Source organism: Erpetoichthys calabaricus, chromosome 12 (genome assembly GCF_900747795.2).
Source record: "Erpetoichthys calabaricus chromosome 12, fErpCal1.3, whole genome shotgun sequence".
Classification (NCBI taxonomy): Eukaryota; Metazoa; Chordata; class Cladistia; order Polypteriformes; family Polypteridae; genus Erpetoichthys; species Erpetoichthys calabaricus.
In genome coordinates this window covers 1,823,694-1,842,012 of record NC_041405.2, presented here as the reverse complement: position 1 = coordinate 1,842,012, position 18,319 = coordinate 1,823,694, and the positions used below count along the sequence as shown (strand labels likewise).

The 18,319-nt window shown below is 43.0% G+C and overlaps 2 protein-coding genes across 2 annotated transcripts in view; both read right to left on the bottom strand.

Annotated features, from left to right (window-relative positions):
* Window positions 1-5,218, bottom strand: part of LOC114661662 (tripartite motif-containing protein 16-like) — a 38,508-nt gene extending 33,290 nt beyond the window's left edge. The window contains exon 1 of the mRNA XM_051935151.1: window positions 4,768-5,218. Within this exon, the coding sequence (XP_051791111.1) occupies window positions 4,768-5,196 (429 nt within the window). The 5' untranslated portion in view covers window positions 5,197-5,218. The remainder of the gene's footprint in view (window positions 1-4,767) is intronic.
* A 6,090-nt stretch (window positions 5,219-11,308) lies between these two features.
* Window positions 11,309-15,871, bottom strand: LOC127529901 (E3 ubiquitin/ISG15 ligase TRIM25-like). The gene is made up of 4 exons (XM_051935164.1): window positions 15,224-15,871; window positions 12,368-12,463; window positions 11,723-11,944; window positions 11,309-11,652 (listed from the first exon to the last, which is right to left on the bottom strand). The coding sequence occupies exons 1-4, from the start codon at window positions 15,830-15,832 to the stop codon at window positions 11,470-11,472; spliced, it is 1,110 nt and encodes a 369-aa protein (XP_051791124.1). The 5' UTR covers window positions 15,833-15,871; the 3' UTR covers window positions 11,309-11,469.
* Between the last annotated feature and the right edge of the window lie 2,448 nt (window positions 15,872-18,319).

The following is an 18,319-nucleotide window of genomic DNA, read 5'->3' as shown; positions in this document are numbered from 1 at the left end:
GTGTCTCCATATGTGTCACCGTTTTTGTCCTTGCAAACAGATGAAGCCAGTTGTTTTTTGTGTTTGCGTCCAGAGTGAGCGGACAGGAGTCTGCATGGAGAGAAAGGATAATGAGTGAGGAAAGTCAAGTCAAGTCAAGTTCATTTTATTTATGGACCACATTTAAAAACAACAGAAGTAGTTGACCAAAGTGCTCTACAGCTTCCATAAATACATCATTACATATATCTCTATAAATATAAAATCTAGCATCTGTCTGTCTGTCCACTTTCAGGAGCAAACTACTTAACAGATTTTTTCTGTGATTTGGCTGAACATTCCAGTTGATTTTGCGACTTCTCTCATTGCACTAAGTATCAGAGTTTGCTTGTGGCACTGACTTAGTTCTGCGAATCCGAGAGAGACGCAGAGGGCCGAGGGGAGGGGAACGGGGCCCACCTCACTCACGCGCCCACCTCGGGACGTATCTTACATCCACTTAGCTAGCGAACGAGAGAACTACTTAACAGATTTAGATCATTTTTTGTTTTCTCTAAAATTTGCTTGAACATTCCAGTTGATGTTGCGACTTCTCTCATCGCACTAAGAATCATAGTTCGCTTTCAGGAGTGATATATTTGTGCTAATCCGAGACAGAGGCTGAGGGCCGAGGGGAGGGGGAAACATGATTTCAAGAGTAGGGTCTACTTCTGCGTTTTGGAGCGTAACTTGCCTCCGCTTAGCTAGCAATACCTTTTTGTTTATTGATTTGTAAAGTTTGTCCTATTTTACTACTACACAGTCGGAGCCACGGGGAACAGCTAGTATATAATATAATAATATACATATATTGTCACACACGCGCACATCGAAAACAGTCTTAGGGCATAACGGAGTATAAGAAGTAGAGTCAGGGGTTGAAGGACTGCACTAATGCTTTTCCTCCCTCTTCCACAGATCACAAGAAGAGAAGCCCAGTCACAGATGCTTCTCCTAAAATTCCTTAAGATAAATAGCTTTAGAAAGTTTAGACCAAAAGGAGAAATGAGATGCAAATGAGGTAAAAGGCGTCAAATTGGAGAATACGGGTTGAAAAGCAAGTTACTTTTTGTGAGGTCTCTTTCTAGTCTTGTTTTAATCTCTTTCAAGACTTCATATTTTTTACTTATTATTGGTCTGATTTCTTTAACTAAGGTGACTTACAATATCTGATTTATTATTGATTACAATTTTGTTGATCTAATAGTGCCAGAGGCAGATGAAGTGACTTGCTCATAGTTACATGGTGTCAGCAGTGGGATTTAAACACAAAACCTCAGGGATTGAAGTTTAATGTCATATTACCTGCCTTATTTTTTCTCCATCTTCCACAGACCACCAAAAGAGAAGCCCAGCTATAGCCCCGCCCACTTCCGTTTCCAGACCACACCCTCCTGCAGACATTACCGAAGTTGGTGTCGACCTAATATAGAAAGGTAAACTCTTCCAAAGCTTAGGGGCAGCTACTGCAAAAACACGGCCTCCTCTGAGCTTAAGTCTGGATGTCGGCACAACCAATAACTTCTGGTCAAAGGACCTCAGTGACTGCAGAGATCAGTAAGATAGAAGGGGGCTGAACCATTCAGGGACTTGAAAACAAACACAGATGCACAGATGCTTCTCCTAAAATTCCTTAAGATAAATAGCTTTAGACCAAAAGGAGAAATGAGATGCAAATGAGGTAAAAGGCGTCAAATTGGAGAATACGGGTTGAAAAGCAAGTTACTTTTTGTGAGGTCTCTTTCTAGTCTTGTTTTAATCTCTTTCAAAACTTCATATTTTTTACTTATTATTGGTCTGATTTTTTTAAATAAGGTGATTTACAAGGTCTGATATATTATTGGTTACAGTTCTTTTGATTATCTAATAGTACCAGAGGCAGATAAAGTGACTTGCTCATAGTTACATGGTGTCAGCAGTGGGATTTAAACACATAGCCTCAGGGTTTGAAGTCTAATGTCATATTGTCTGCCTTATGTTTCCGGAATGACTTATGATCTAAATGGAGCACTGCAATATACATAAGACCAACTAATAGTATTATTCAGAAGCAAAGACAGTAATTTTGTAAGCATAGTAAAATGTTTTTTTTTACCACAAACAGCTGTCCATACATTTCACCATCTATAACTGAGCACACAATGCAAATAATTTTAAATCACAAAATAAAATGTCAAGACAATGCTTGGAAAATCTGAGCCCCTTGTGTGACTTTTGTTGAGCTCTCTGCTGAAACTCGAGGGAAGACACTTGGGAGACTACTGTGGTATTTTGTCCTCGGTAGAAAAATCTGAGAGGCATAACACAACAGAAGATGTCTCCATTATATTTCTTTCTGATCTCATTGCTGTCTAAGAGAAACCAGTGAGATATTAAGGAGATCTCCTTTTTGATTTTTCATTCCTGCTGGCATGTGACTGGCATGCCTTCATGTATTAAATGTATAAAAGGGAGCAATATTTTCTAAATTACTTGGCAAGAAATATTGAGGGGAGCTAAGTATGTTAAAATTCTACATTTAACATTGTACATTTTACTTTGGATTTTGATATCATAGACATAAATGATTTTATATTAACGTAAAAATGTCTGACCTGTGAACAGGACATGAGACTCACCTGAATCCCCTCTAACTTCTGCTTCATCTTCTTCAGTGTCGTCTCTTTCTCCCTAATCCTGTTGTTTATTTTAGACCTTCTCTTTTCCAAGCGACTCTGTGTGGAGACAAAATGGGGGAAAGACATCTGAACAACGGGCAGAGATGGAAAATAGAAGAATTACACGGAAAAGGATAGAAGCAGAATGAGGAAAGGTAAAGGAATAAGAGGACACCAGGGGCCTCATTTATAAATCGGATATTGATCATGAAACTATGCAGACACCCAAAAACAGGAAAATGCATGTTGCAAAAATAAAACTGATTTTTAAACCCTGGTGTACACACATTTCTATGTAATTTACCCATTTTAAGTTACAATCATCCCTTGTAAACATACGTGAACATGCCTGATAAAGCATGCTAATCAACCTCATACATATGCTATCACAATTGTGAAGAACTTCATTGGCTGGTAGAGCAGCCTCTCCCTCCTGAAGCATCATGACCCCCTGCATTCCAGAACATCTGTCTGTGCTCCACAAGTGAGAGTTTTGGGGTTATAGAGCTATGAAGGCATAAGGCGCCAGTGTCTGAGTGGGTAGCTGCTACCCCTTGGCACATGTAATGATGTGATTGCAGTTACAATGAATTGTGGAGGCCAAATGAAACACTGAGGGTTCAGCCAGTGACCTCACCAACAAGCCAGCTGCCACGTCCTGCACCATCATGTCTGTCAAGGCTACTTTGCCTCAAAATAAATGAATCACAGTTTGACTCGGCCATCAAGACATGACCATTGTCAGTCTAATTTAGGAATCACAGGTGAGTTGTGTGTTAATGGAGTGTCACTGCTTATGGTTAATAAATGCAGCTTTACTCTTGCTAGGTGACTGTATTTCAATAAAGTGCAGCCAATTACTCCAATTATTTTAGGAGAACTGGACACGGCTGAGAATTGACTTTTTATGTTTTTTTATTTTTTTTATCTGTGCCCACATTACATGAAAACAGGATGTAGCACCCCCTCAATCATTTAAAGGCTTCCAGCACAAGCGGGCATGACAGACTGAAGCTTGATTCTCTGAGAAATGACAACAAGTACCCGATACAAACTGACAAAAATAAAAAACAAAAAAAGTCCTTCAGCGCAAATACGTAGTATTGACCGTCTTAAAAGAGAACTGAAATACACTCTGGACATCATCAGTCATTTTCCAACCGCTACATCCTAACTACAGGGTCACGGGGTTCCGCTGGAGCCAATCCCACCAACACAGGGCACAAGGCAGGAACAAATCCTGGGCAGGGCACCAGACCACTGCAGGGCACACACACACACACACACCAAGCACACACTAGGGACAATTTAGGATCGCCAATGCACCTAACCTGCATGTCTCTGGACTGTGGGAGGAAACCCACACAGACACGGGGAGAACATGCAAACTCCACGCAGGGAGAACCCAGGAAGCGAACACCCAGGCCTCCTTACTGCGAGGCAGCAGCGCTAACACTTCGCCGCCGTGCCACCCTGGACATCATAATCAACACTTTGTCACATAATAAATTGTCACAAAACATTTTTTTAAATTTGTTTTATTATCATTGACATGATAGGAGTCATTTTAGTAGGGGCTCAAACTGAAGCATTCTAGGAAGGAGAAAGGACACTGCACATGTAATACACATACAGTAAATGTAATCTCCATCTCTTTGATTAAGGAGAATAAAAAATTAAAAAAACTCAACCCATGAGTGCCCCCACAACGTTCCAACATACATATGTTTTCTAATTCGTTTAAAAAAATAAGAAAGTGCTCTGACTATTGAAAACCTGACTGCCTGGCTGTATCTCACAAAGCGTAAAGAGCGTTCTCCATGTTAAAATTCTTTCCAGTCAGTCCTGAAAGGTCACAAAAGCACCTCACTCACGGGCCTGGACCCTTCTGCTTTTCCCAGTTAACCCTCCCCATTCCCAGTCCACTCCTCACCAGTTTCCAAGCTCTCTCTTCATCAAGTGTCACCGTCTTGTGATTCTTATGTTCAGTTGCCGCACACAATAGACAGATGCAGGTCTTGTCGGTCTTACAGAAGATCTCCAGAACTTTCTGGTGTTTTCCACAGAGTTTCTCTTCAAGTTTTCCAGTCACCTCGTTTATTTTGTGTCTCTTGAAGGCCGGAAACTCCAAGTGGGGTTGCAGGTGAGTGTCGCAGTAGGAGGCCATGCAGGTTAGGCAGGTCTTTGAAGCTTTCCGTTTTCTCCTTGGACAAATGTCACAGGGCACATCGTCAGGTCCAGCGTAACTCTGAGACGGGCCCGCATGAGCTGTCACCTCCTTCAGTTTCTCGATCAGTTCTGCCAATATGATGTTTCTGTTCAGCTCGGGCCTCACGTTAAATGTTTTTTTGCACTGAGGACAGCTGTAGTCCCCCTCTGTATCCGTCTGGTCCCAGCAATCATTAATACAGCACATACAGTAGCTGTGTCCACACAGGATGGTGACCGGCTCCTTCAGGACCTCCTTGCACAGTAAGCAGGAGTACTGATCAGCAGACAGGGACAGGGGAACTGCTGCCATCGTTAATGGAGATCCTGTCTGAACAACGCAGGTGCTGCTTCTGAAGAAACGAAAGTGAAAGAAACTCGACTGCCTTCAAGGAAAGTCGACAAACTGGTTTGCATGATGTGTTCTGTAATTATGACAGGGCAAAGCCAGTAGATGGAGTGAAACGTAGGCTTTCAGCTTATGATTAAAACTTATGGGGAAGCCAAATGTGAAAATGTTCTTTTTCTATCACCTATGGACCCGTGTACCCAAAAGCTCCATTGTTATGAAGGACTATTATAAAATAGTATTATTAGTTAGACTTTACTGTAAGCAGACCTTTATCTATTGTGATGGTTTACATCGGTAATGATTGCTCTACAGGTGTACCAAGAAAAGAGGCAGAACAAAAAAGTAAGAGTACACTTTATTAATGTTTGAACTAAGGTCATGAACACTGTTTATCTCCTGGGTTTATCGTTTTAACGGTTATAGTGAGGTGGGAGAGTCCAGCCGTGCTATGGGGCAACAGTTAAACAAGAAGGAAGTACAGGTGTGTGTCGTGTTGATGTAGTGGGTGGCCCTCCTGCCCGGCACCTCCAGAATCCTCCATCTGAATCTCTGTTCTGGATCTTCTGTGCCTGCTTTTTGTTTCATTCCCCCAACTTCTGAAAACTGTCTCAGTCTCATTGCACTGGCTGCCAGTCTCATGCAGGACTGATTTCAAAGTCCTATTAATTATACATAAGGCTTTGAGTATTGTAGACCCTGCCTGTATTTTCGAGGGTCTGCACCCCTACGTTTCTTGGTTTACTCTTAGCTTCTCAAACATTGCTTTGCTTTTTACCCCAAGGTCAAGCAGAACAACTGGTGAGGCAGCTTTCTGTACTCATGCCAACAAAAATCTGGAATGCTTTGCCAAGAGAGAAGTGCCAGACTATAAATGTCAAACATTTTGAAAACCTTCAACAAGATGACTTTTCTAATTTGACTTTTTTAATGACTTGTATTGGTTGTAATAGATTTATAAAAATGCACAGTTTGTCAGATTTGCACTAGGCAGTAACTTCTGCTGTTTTTTTATGTTTTCTTTATCTAGTTTATTGCAGTGGTGCCCAACATCTCTGCAATTTGCTAAGTCAACTCCAACTGCCTGTGATGCTGGAGAGAAGAAAAGTTCACACGATCATGCGTATGTTGGGATGGCCAGAGGGGGCTGAGCGAGCTTTTGCCTCGGACCCCCAGAGGTTTATTATCTCCAGCCTCCTTGACAGCTGCAAGTTTGTCCTTCTCCCTGGCCATTTGACTATGTGATGTATTTATTAAAAGGGACAAGGACCTCTCCATTTGCTTCTTATTTACTTTTATAATGCCTTCAATTTTCTTTTGTAACTATATTTTTTTTGTAGAGCAATTTAAGCTACATTTGTAAGGAAAATTGATATAGAAATATTATTTCTGAACAAATGTTAAGGGACTGGTTAGGAAAAATATCAATGTAAATATAACAAGATGTTTGTGGAGTATTGCTGGATCATATCTGTTTGTATCTTTATGGAAGTCCATTTTTATTGTTCATAAAGCTAAAGTAGCATCACCTCATTTTTGACAAATTTAATAATTCACTTTTATTGTGTTCAAAACCTTGGCTAACATTTTTGAAAATGCCAAAGAAAAGTCCATAAATATGTTTTTTTTTCCCCTTTCCCTAGTTTAATGCATTTATCACTTAGATATCTCTCTGCTTACAGATGTTTCTACTCTTTTGACTCTATCTCTCTTTTTTTAAAAAACATTGTTCCCACATCTTTCAAGTTTATAATTTTTAAAAATTATCTTTTATTTATTCAATGAAAATGTATGAAAAAGTTTATTTCGTTTTTTTAAAGGCACTGTATCGATATGGGTGAATAAAAACATCCAAATGAGATGAGGAGACTGCAGACAGGCGATGCTGCCGATGTGATTAGATGCGTGTGTGAGGATGTCACTGCACTCTGTTCTCGTGCTGTTCATCATTAACTGAACTCTTTATTATGCTCTTTTAATTCTGCTCTCTTACCAGAGGATGTTTTCATTTTATAACTTTTACATTTTGCCTCACTAGTTAAGTTTGGTTTCTTAGCAGGTTTTGCCTTGGACTACAATGCAACAAAAGGGATGGAGCTTTATGCAACATAATGGTACATAAAACATCTCTGTTTTCAGTTAAGTCAACTTCATTCAAGTGTTTGCTTTAACATGATTTATGTGTGTTAATGTGACACTTAAGAATTGTGTCAAGGTAGCTGGAGATAGCCTGCAATACCAACAAACGGGTAATTCTAAGCTATATTAACTTAAATGAGATGAGCAAACAGGGTGTTCTTCTTTATTTTCCTCCAACGTAGGAGACACAGGTGCAACCAAGCCACAGGGGATGCACAAACCAGTGTGTTTCTTTGTGCCGGTCCCAAGCCCAGATAAATGGAGAGGGTTACGTCAGGAAGGGCATCCTGTGTAAAATTTTGCCAAATCAATATGCGGACAACAATACAAATCTCCATACCGGATCGCTCGAGCCCCAGGTAAACAACAACTGCCACCAGTACTGTTAGTCAACAGGGTGCTGGCGGAAATTGGGCTACTGTTGGCCAAAGGAGAAGAAGGAGAAGAAGAGGGGGGAGACGTGTCCGGAGGCAGGAGAAGAGGAGGAAGGTAAAGAGAGTGGAACTGAGGGTAGGAACTTTGAATGTGGACAGTATGACTGGTAAGGGGAGAGAGTTAGCAGATATGATGGAGAGAAGGAAGGTTGATATATTGTGTGTGAAGAGACTAAATGGAAGGGGAGTAAGGCCAGGTGGTTCGGAGGTGGATTCAAATTGTTCTATCATGGTATGGATGGGAGGAGAAATGGAGTAGGAGTTATTCTGAAGGAACAGTATGTCAAGAGTGCTTTAAAGGTGAAAAGAGTATCAGGCGAAGTGAGGACTATGAAGCTGGAAATTGGAGGTGTGATGATGAATGTTGTTAGTGCTTATGCACTGCAAGTTGGGTTTGCAATGGATAAGAAAGAAAATTTTTGGAGTGAGTTGGATGAAGTGATGAACAGTGTACCCAAGGGACAGAAAGTGGTGATTGGAGCAGATTTCAATGGACATGTTGGTAAAGGGAACAGAGGAGATGGGGAGGTGATGGGTAGGAATGGTGTCAAGGAGAGGAATGAAGAAGGTCAGAGTGTAGTGGATTTTGCCAAAAGGATGGACATGGCTGTGGTGAATATGTATTTTAAGAAGAGGGAGGAACATAGGGTGACGTACAAGAGTGGAAGAAGATGCACACAGGTAGATGACATCTTATGCAGAAGAGTTGCTCTGAAGGAGATTGAAGACTGCAAAGTGGTGGCAGGGGAAAGTGTAGTTAAGCAGCATAGAATGGTGGTCTGTAGGATGACGTTGCAGATTAAGAAGAGGAAGAGAGTGAGGGCAGAGTCAAAGATCAAATGGTGGAAGTTGAAAAGGAAGACTGCAAGGTTGAGTTTAGGGAGGAGGTGAGACAGGCACTGGGTGGCAGTGAAGAGTCACCAGACAGTTGGGCAACTACAGCAGATGGTAGTAAGGGTGACAGCAAGAAGGGTGCTTGGCGTGACATCTGGAAAGAGGAAGGAGGAAAATGAAACCTGGTGGTGGAATGAGGAAATACAGGAGAGTATACAGAGGAAGAGGATGGCAAAGAAGAAGAGGGATAGTCAGAGAGAGGAAGAAAGTAGACAAGAATACAAGGAGATAAGGGGCAAGGTGAAGAGAGAGGTGGCGAAGGCTAAAGAAAAGGCGTATGATGAGTTGTATGAGAGGTTGGACACTAAGAAGGGAGAAAAGGACCAGTGGGTGAGATAGAGGGACAGAGCTGGGAAAGATGTGCAGCAAGTTAGGGTGATAAAGGATAAAGATGGAAACATACTCATAAGTGAGGAGAGTGTGTTGAGTAGATGGAAAGAGTACTTTGAGAGGCTGATGGATGAAGAGAACGAGAGAGAGAAGAGGTTGGATGATGTGGAGATAGTGAATCAGGAAGTGCAACGGAATAGCAAGGAGGAAGTAAGGACAGCGATGAAGAGGATGAAGAATGGAAAGGCCGTTGGTCCAGATGACATACCTATGGAAGCATGGAGGTGCTTAGGAGAGACGGCAGTGGAGTTTTTAACCTGATTGTTTAATGGAATCTTTTAAAGTGAGAGGATGCCTGAGGAGTGGAGAAGAAGTGTACTGGTGCCGATATTTAAGAGTAAGGGGGATGTGCAGGACTGCAGTAACTACAGGGGGTTCAAACTGATGAGCCACAGCATGAAGTTATGGGAAGGAATAGTGGAAGCTCAGTTAAGAAGTGAGGTGATGATTAGTGAGCAGCAGGATGGTTTCATGCCAAGAAAGAGCACCACAGATGCGATGTTTACTCTGAGGATGTTGATGGAGAAGTTTAGAGAAGGCCAGAAGGAGTTGGATTGCGTCTTTGTGGACCTGGAGAAAGCATATGACAGGGTGACTAAGAGGAGCTGTGGTATTGTATTAGGATGTTGGGAGTGACAGAGATGTACGTAAGAGTTGTACAGGATATGTACGAGGGAAGTGTGACTGTGGTGAGGTCTGCGGTAGGAGTGACGGAGGTGGGATTACATCAGGGATCGGCTCTGAGCCCTTTCTTATTTGCAATGGTGATGGACAGGTTGACAGACGAGATTAGACAGGAGTCCCCGTGGACTGTGATGTTTGCTGATGACATTGTGATCTGTAGAGAGAGTAGGGAGCAGGTTGAGGAGACCCTGGAGAGGGGGAGATATGAGAGGAGAGGAATGAAGGTCTGTAGGAACAAGACAGAATACATGTGTATGAATGAGAGGGAGTTCAGTGGATTGGTGAGGATGAGGGAGTAGAGTTGGCGAAGGTGGATGAGTTTAAATACTTGGGATCAACAGTACAGAGTAATGGGGACTGTGGAAGAGAGGTGAAGAAGAGAGTGCAGGCAGGGTGGAGAAGAGTGTCAGGAATGATTTGTGACAGACGAGTATCGGCAAGAGTGAAAGGGAAGGTCTACAGGATGGCAGTGAGACCTGCTATGTTATATAGGCTGGAGACGGTGGCGCTTATCAGAAAGCAGGAGACAGAGCTGGAGGTGGCAGAGTTAAAGATGTTAAGATCTGCATTGCGTGTGACGAGGATGGACAGGATTAGAAATGAGGACATTAGAGGGTCAGCTCAAGTTGGATGGTTGGGAGACAAAGTCAGAGAGGCGAGATTAAATGGTTTGGATATGTGCAGAGGAGAGATACTGGGTATATTGGGAGAAGAATGCTAAGGATAGAGCTGCCAGGGAAAAGGAAAAGAGGAAGGCCTAAGTAAAGGTTTATGGATGTGGTGAGAGAGGACATGCAGGTGATGGGTGTAACAGAACAAGATGGAGAGGACAGAAAGATATGGAAGAAGATGATCCACTGTGGCAACCCCTAACGGGAGCAGCTGAAAGAAGAAGAAGGAGACACAGGTGCGCCAAAGCCAAACTTAATGATCAACATGGAAACACAACTGAAATGGTAGACTTGAAATACTTTGCTCAAGAGTCTGTTCCGAATACAGGCATCACTCAAATGGGCTTACATTAAAACTGGCTCTAAAACTCAGCCAATTCTGTCTCTTTTGTCCTCCATCACTCGTGACCTGATGATTCCACTCTTCACATTGCTTTCCAAAATGCTGCCTGAGGGCGATTTGCCTTGTCGTCTTACTCCACTCCCTCACTGCCAAGCCTGACAGCATTGGGGGGCTTGACATGTTTGGGGGGTGCTTAGCTGGAGCCGGGCTTGCACTTTTGGGATAGCAAATCATGAAAACATTCCATTTAAAACATCTAAACTCAACAAAATAAAGGCAAACTTACATTATGTTGTATCTTCTTATCTTCTGTTATACCTCTTATATGGGATGATGAACAACAGGAAAGCTTTACTTAACAAATCTGGAATAACCACAAACGCTTATCTATCTTTCTCACACACTTGTCTCCTTATCGCTCGTTCCACACACAGTGTTTGCTCCAAACTCCACACTCCCTTTTTCTATTACACAGGCACACATAACCATACCCTTCATCATATAAGAAATAATAGAATACCCCTTGACATTTTGTTTTATCAAGCTTAACACATAACACAACATAACACATTTTAAAATTCCTTTTCTACTCCTCAGATTTTACAAACTGGAGGCTCAACACCTTGGGAGTCTCAAGTGTGCAGAATGAGCAGGACCACTGCTTCTGTCACCTCATGGTCTCTCACTTAGGGACACCCAGCCCACCCATCTCAGGGGTCTTTACACACACCCAGCTGCTCATCTCCTCCAGATGTTTCTTCAGATCACACAGGTTCTTCTTCATTGTCTCAGGAAGAACGTCGGTGTTAACCGTGATGGTGGGTGCAGCTCCATCTTCCACAGGGGCACAGAGAGATGAGAATTTCTACAAGAGGAAAGGAATATGAAGGGCATCATGACAGAGGAAGACGAGTCCAATAGATTGACCATCTCACCTGGAGGAAGTGGATGTGGTCATCTGTCTGTAAAAGCTCGACCATCTCGGCGCGTCTCCACTTTAGCACCTCAATTTCTTTCACTAATCCCTGGACGAGCACTTCAGTCTTACTCAGTTCCTTCAACTCGTAATCTCTAATCAGGTTGGTGATTTCTGATTTCAGCCGCATTAAAGACTCAAAGGTCTTCTCGTATTCCTGCACTTCTCTCTCTGCAGATCTCTGATGAGGAAAAAGACAGAAATGCGTTGCTGCCAAATGGACTTTACAGGAGCCATGGGTCATGGAGGTGTTGAGAACGGCTGGCATAGGAGCACAACAAAGGGCTGCAGCATCACACCTCGAATGTAGAAAAGTAAAGATGCCATCAATTGGATTCAAATGAAGTATCGGCTTTGTCTTTGTAGGTCAACCCTAATTCTTCAGAGTGCTTTAAATTCTATTCAAGGGTCTAAAACTTCAACATGACTATCAACGGTTTTATTCAAATCCTCTACAAATTTATTTTTAACCGCTTAGTGTGCCGTAGGCAAATCTTTCTATGAATTTCTCCCCCCCCCCCCCCCCCGTCTCACAGCACCCTTAATGTGATCTTCAGCTCTTGCTCGGCTTCACAAGCACATCAGATCAGGACAGGAGACCCACCTGAACCCTCAACCCCGTCTCTTTTATCTCCTCCAGTTTCTTCTCTTTCTTCTCAATTTTCTTTTCTACTCCGTGCTTTGTGTATTGCAAGTGGTTCTGTGTGGAGACAAAATTGAGGGGAGCAGCTGATTATCAGAAAGAAAATGACAGAAGGAGGACGAGGAAGGAAAGAACATCTTGTGTGGCAGCAGAGGGCCTGGAGTGGAGATAAAGGAGAAACAGACCACCAGAGTGAGGGCTGCGTTGAGGGATTAAAGTTATGGGGAAGATGGAGGGTGAAAATTAAAGGAAGAAAAAATAGAAATTAAGAGAAAGTGCGTGGAAGAGAATTTGGATCTCTCATTAAACAAAGAACAAAAGCCATATTCTTCTTTGTGAACGACAATAAACATCAGGTGAAGGGGAAGGAATGAAGAGAAAGGGAGGTTGATACGATTCCTGTTTGACTTTCAAAACTCCAAATTAGGCTTTGCTTCCAGAAGTAACCCTCAAAGCTCCAGTTAGACCACAAAACAGAGCTGTTACGTCTGAGCCATGGGGTCCAACCCTTGCTGGGGTCCAAATGTCCCCTTGGTGTCTGTTGTGTTTAATGTCTACATTCATATTTTTGTTCATTTAGTTTCTTTACATCAAGGTATGTTTTTCTATGTTCCAGGTGTTTTGTGGGTGGTTCACCATCAAGGGACTGCCATCAGTCCTACAAAGGCTGAGGAACACCGCCAGTCCCATGCAGCTCCTTGGCTTTGCTGATTTGCTGTTTAATTTTGGGCTTTGTGGAATTCTGGATTTTCTCTCCCCTTGCTGGTGTTTTTTATGTTATTATTATTATTATTATTGTTTATTGGGACATTGTTTGTTACGGGATTCTCTGCTTCAGGCAACTCTTTTTGACTTTTGTCCTCTTTGTATTTTTCTGTAAATAAATATTTTCATTTATAAAGATTCCATGTTTGCCTTCTCATTACTGGTGTGGCTTGTAGGGGGCATTGCAGTACCCCAAACCCCCGACACAACTTCACAATGTAATCCTGTATTGAGTTTTGAACTAAGAGGGTGAGTATCTGGGCCCGAGTTTGGTGATTAAGAAACTGCTAAGACTAGAAATGTGTTACTGATGCCGCACCTTTGATCTTAAAGGGGGAGATGTGGTGGTATCTGTCTTTTGAAAGTGTTTTCAGTGAGAAGGCCAATACAGTAATTAGGCAAGTGATCTCTAAGGGAGCGGAGTGGTCCAGAAATCGATATAGCAAGGATTGGGGTCCTGCCTGAGAAGGCTTACGAGTTGCATTTACGCCTGAAGGAAAATAAACGTTCTTTACTTCATTCTGTTTACCTCGTAGTGGTGAACCCTTTAACAAGCCCACCATGACACGCTGCAGATACAAACTTGATCAGTTAGCTGCGACAAAGGGGACTCAGGCTTGGCATTGGGAGTGCAAAATCGTCCACCATTCGTACTTTGCAGTTTGCCTGCAGTTCTTTGCTTGCTGTTGTGCTTTTTGCACGACTTACACCTCACACCTCATTGGTGTTTATGACACTCCAGTGAACTCAGGGTCCGGGCCTCAGAATGACCCGCTCCTTAGGAGGCGGCAGACTGCCGAATACCCGTGAGCAGCAGCTGAGGGCTGCGTGGGCACAGTGTCGCTCGGATGCGTCTCCCATCTACTAAAACCCGTTGTTAAGGGGTTATGCTGCCCCCTCGTGGCAGACACTCCGGTCAACAGCCACTCAAAAGAGTGAAATTGCAGACTGCAGTACCTATGAGGTCAGTCATGTAATGCCCCCAACATCACAAAACACCCACAACATCAGTCATGAAACACCCATCACATTAGACTATGACTAACATTAGGGCCCCGTTACACTACAGTTAACTTTAGGGTTGTGGGGAGCTTATCCGACTCAAACGGCGTTTCGTGACTGACGTTGTGGGCATTACCCCGACCTGTGTCACAGGTATTGCGTCTTGCAGTTAGACCCACAGTTAGCCACTTGGTACTTGCAGTTCAGATAAAGGAGCTCCGCGCGGGATGTGCAAACTGACTGTCTGGGCTTCAGGTGTCGCCACTGGGGAAGCAGATGTGGTCGCCTGTCCGTGAAAGCTCAGCCAGCTCAGCGCCTCTCCTCTTCAGCTGCTCAATGGGATCTTCAGCCTTTCTCACCAAACTCTTCGTTCGTGATCTCCAATGGCCTCACTGGCTTCTAGCCATCAGCCAGGGAATGAACGAGAGGTGGACGCCAATAAGGTGACGTCACGGTGCTGGCTTCATAATCTTACCAATGACATCCCTAATGTGTCTACTGTGCATTTAAATATGAGGTAGTGAAGACTGTACATAACTCCGATGTTTGATTTGATATTATTGTGCTGCTGTTAGTTCTCACACATATTTTCACATTGAAAATTTAGAAGAAATAAATTGCCAACAAACTTTTTTTTTTGCTTTCGTTACACAGCAAAATAATTTGTTACATTGACGTGACAGGAGACACTTTAGTAGGGACCTGCGTAGCACTTTTTTATTCAAACTGAAGCATTCCAGGAGGGGAAAAAAAGGACGCAACATATAGTACGTAATAAGCTTAAAGGTAATCTCCGTCGCTTTGATGAATTAAGATTAAAAAAATTAAAAAACACTTCTTTTTTCAAAGCCCAATCCCTGAGCACAACCAGGACGTTACATAGCGCATACGTTTTCTAACTTGTTTCAAAAAATAAGAAAGTGCTCTGACAATTGGAAACCTGACTGTCTGGATGTAGCTCATAAAAAGCAGACAGCGTTCTCAGTGTAAAAATCCTGAAAGGACACCACAGCACCTCACACCTTCTCCCCATTCCCAGTCCTTCCTCACCTGTCTCCCAGCTCTCTCCTCCTCAGCTGTCACCGTTTCGTGGTACTTGTGTTCGGTCGCAGCACACAGTAAGCAGATGCAGCTCTTGTTGGTCCTACAGAAGATCTCCAGAACTCTGTGGTGTTTTGCGCAGAGTTTCTCTTCAAGATTTCCAGCCTCCTTTTCTACTTTGTGTCTCTTGTAGGCCGGAAACTCCCTGTGGGGCAGCATGTGAGTCTCACAGTAGGAGACCATGCAGGTCAGGCAGGTCTTTGAAGCTTTCCGTTTTCTACCTGGACAAACGTCACAGAGCACATCAGCAGGTCCGGCGTAACTCTGAAATGTGCCACCATTAGTGGTCACCTCCTTCACGTTCTCTATTAGTTCTGCAAACACAGCGTTTCTGTTCAGCTCTGGCTTCACAATAAATGTTCTCCAGCACTGAGGACAGCTGTAGCCCCCCTCGTTATCCGTCTGGTTCCAGCAATCATTAATACAGCCCATGCAGTAGCTGTGTCCACACGGGATGGTGACCGGCTCCTTCAGGACCTCCTTACACAGCGAGCAGGTGCACCGATCAAGAAACAGAGGCAGATGAGCTGCTGCTGCCATTGTGAATGGAAATCCCATCTGAATAACGCAGGTGCTGCTTCTGAAGAAATGAAACTGAAAAAACCTCAGCTACCTGTCAACAAAGCAGTTGGCATGACGTGTGCCGTAATTATGACAGAACAAAGCCAGCAGATGGAGTGAAAACCAGTCTTTCAACTTAAGATTAACACTTATGGGGAAGCCAGATGTTAAAATGTTCTCTTCTTCATGTCCTGGCCTGCCTGAGTGCTCTACTGATATGCTGTGTAAGAAGTCTCCTCTCGACTTCAAGTTCATCAGCTCCATGAAACTTGACATCACTAGTCATGCATGGGATGGCTAAGACAATGAGGACATATAAACGTGCAAGACTGTAGCTTCACAAGTGCTTTGTGCCACCTATTTGAACCAGTGTTCAATAGATAGATAGATAGATAGATAGATAGATAGATAGATAGATAGATAGATAGATAGATAGATAGATAGATAGATAGATAGATAGATAGATAGATAGATAGATAGATAGATAGATAGATACGACACACTGCAATTCTTCCTCAATAAATAATCCATAAAACCAGTGCCTCTACAATTCATAAATATTGAGTTTGAAAGACTTCACTAAGAATCGAAAGTAATAAAATCCATCCGCAGTGCCAAACCTCTCCACTCAGGAAACTTGAACGGGAAGCCTAGCAAAGTTCACAGCAACTCCTGCAGCCTGGGGTCTCGTTCCTGGAACGCCTTTCCAGCAACTTCCCTCTCGCCGGCTCAACAGCTCAGATTCCTCTCCTCACCCTGTTGGTACCCGCAGGGTTGTAGCAGTTAAACATCTCGTCCGCTGTCACAGAATTCAGCAGCAGGCTCCACCGCTGTGCCCGTTTCCAAATAGAAATGACTACTCCACCTGCACCACAGGTCCGTTTAAGCACATCACTCTTCTCATAAAGACCCATCAGCTTCTCCCTCTCTTTCTTTTTCTTGCTACCTCATTCTTTTTGTCACCTGCTCAGGATCCCCTTATACTTCTGATGAAGAACAGCTGAGTCAATCACCCCTGCTTGTGTAAACAGGCAATCAGCTCACCTCCCCATTGAGCCTCCCGCAGTGCCCACCTGCACCCACCAGCCTGAGCCCCACAGGACTGCACGGCCACAGACCCCTTACCTGCATCACCACATCCTTACTCTTAGCTCCTGTCCACATGGACGTCTGAACTGAGCATTTGTCTGCCATCTGTAGTGTCAGGTGAATGCGGATCAAACGCTAAGCATTTTTCTGTGCGTTGCAACGAATCAGATCATCGACACAGGCTTTCACTGCTGGCTGGCATCAAAAAAAATGCCACATGCAGCTCTTCCTTGGCGTCAATTTCTGACAAAGTCCTGATGAGCACACAGAAAAATTCTGTATTGCGTTTACATGTTCTTCATTTAACATTCTGGAGGAACGGATATTTCCCATAAGAACACGTACATATGTATATCGTCACACATGTGCACTTAGGAGGCAGCCAACAGGCCCTAAGGTGAGTGATCTGCCACGAGATGAAGGGTTCATTTTGAGTACAAACACCTCTCTCTCTTTTTTACCAGACCCAAAGAAGACAAATAACAATTCCACGCACTTACCTTCAGTACTTGCAGTATCTCAAAATGGCCGCTCCACATCAATTCTGTTTCTGACCTACAGTGATGACATCACTTCCGGTTCCTCATGATGATGTCACTTGCGGCTCCGCCATTATGACATTACTTCCGGTCCCGCTATGATGACATCACTTCCGCCTTTCTGTATTGACTTAATTTCCTGCAAAAAAACATCCTGTCACCATTTTGTGTATATAAATCCTCATTGCAACACTGCCTTTTGTCAAATGCTTTGGTTTTTGATCGAATTTCATTCATTTTTTCATCATATTATATATACTAGGTGGCTCTGCCCCCTGCTAGCTTCACTTGGCAACCCTTGTGTGGGCCCTACGCCCTCGTCATTTCCCAGATCTGCCACTTGCGACGAATCGTGCTTTGCTTTTGGATAAACATGAATATCATCTCTGGCTTTGATATCTCCGTCTTTCGAAACTATTATCGCTGACAATTCATCACATGTTGGTTTATTATACATGCGTCCATGATCTTTCAGATTCATATAGAAATCCAAGAAAACTTGTTTGTCCGTGTTTTTCAGATAAATTTCATGTAAAGTGTGATACTTTTGGATGTATGGATTTGTATCCATTATTGGCTGTAAAATTTCTAATATGTACGATCATTTAACTCTTTCGATTATTTGTTGCATCACTTCTCCGTGATCATAAATATAAACTGACTGAATTGTGGTTTCTTTGAAATTAAACTTGTAGTAGCTTTAATTGTTGCGGGACCACAGATTCTCATAGCTGGTGTATGGTCCTGAATCGTAAAAATCTACATTTTGAGCATTGTATGATGCAAACACGAACAGATTATTGTACATTTGGATATTTTGCTTCTAGTGTTTGTGGATTTCATTTTCACCAAACAA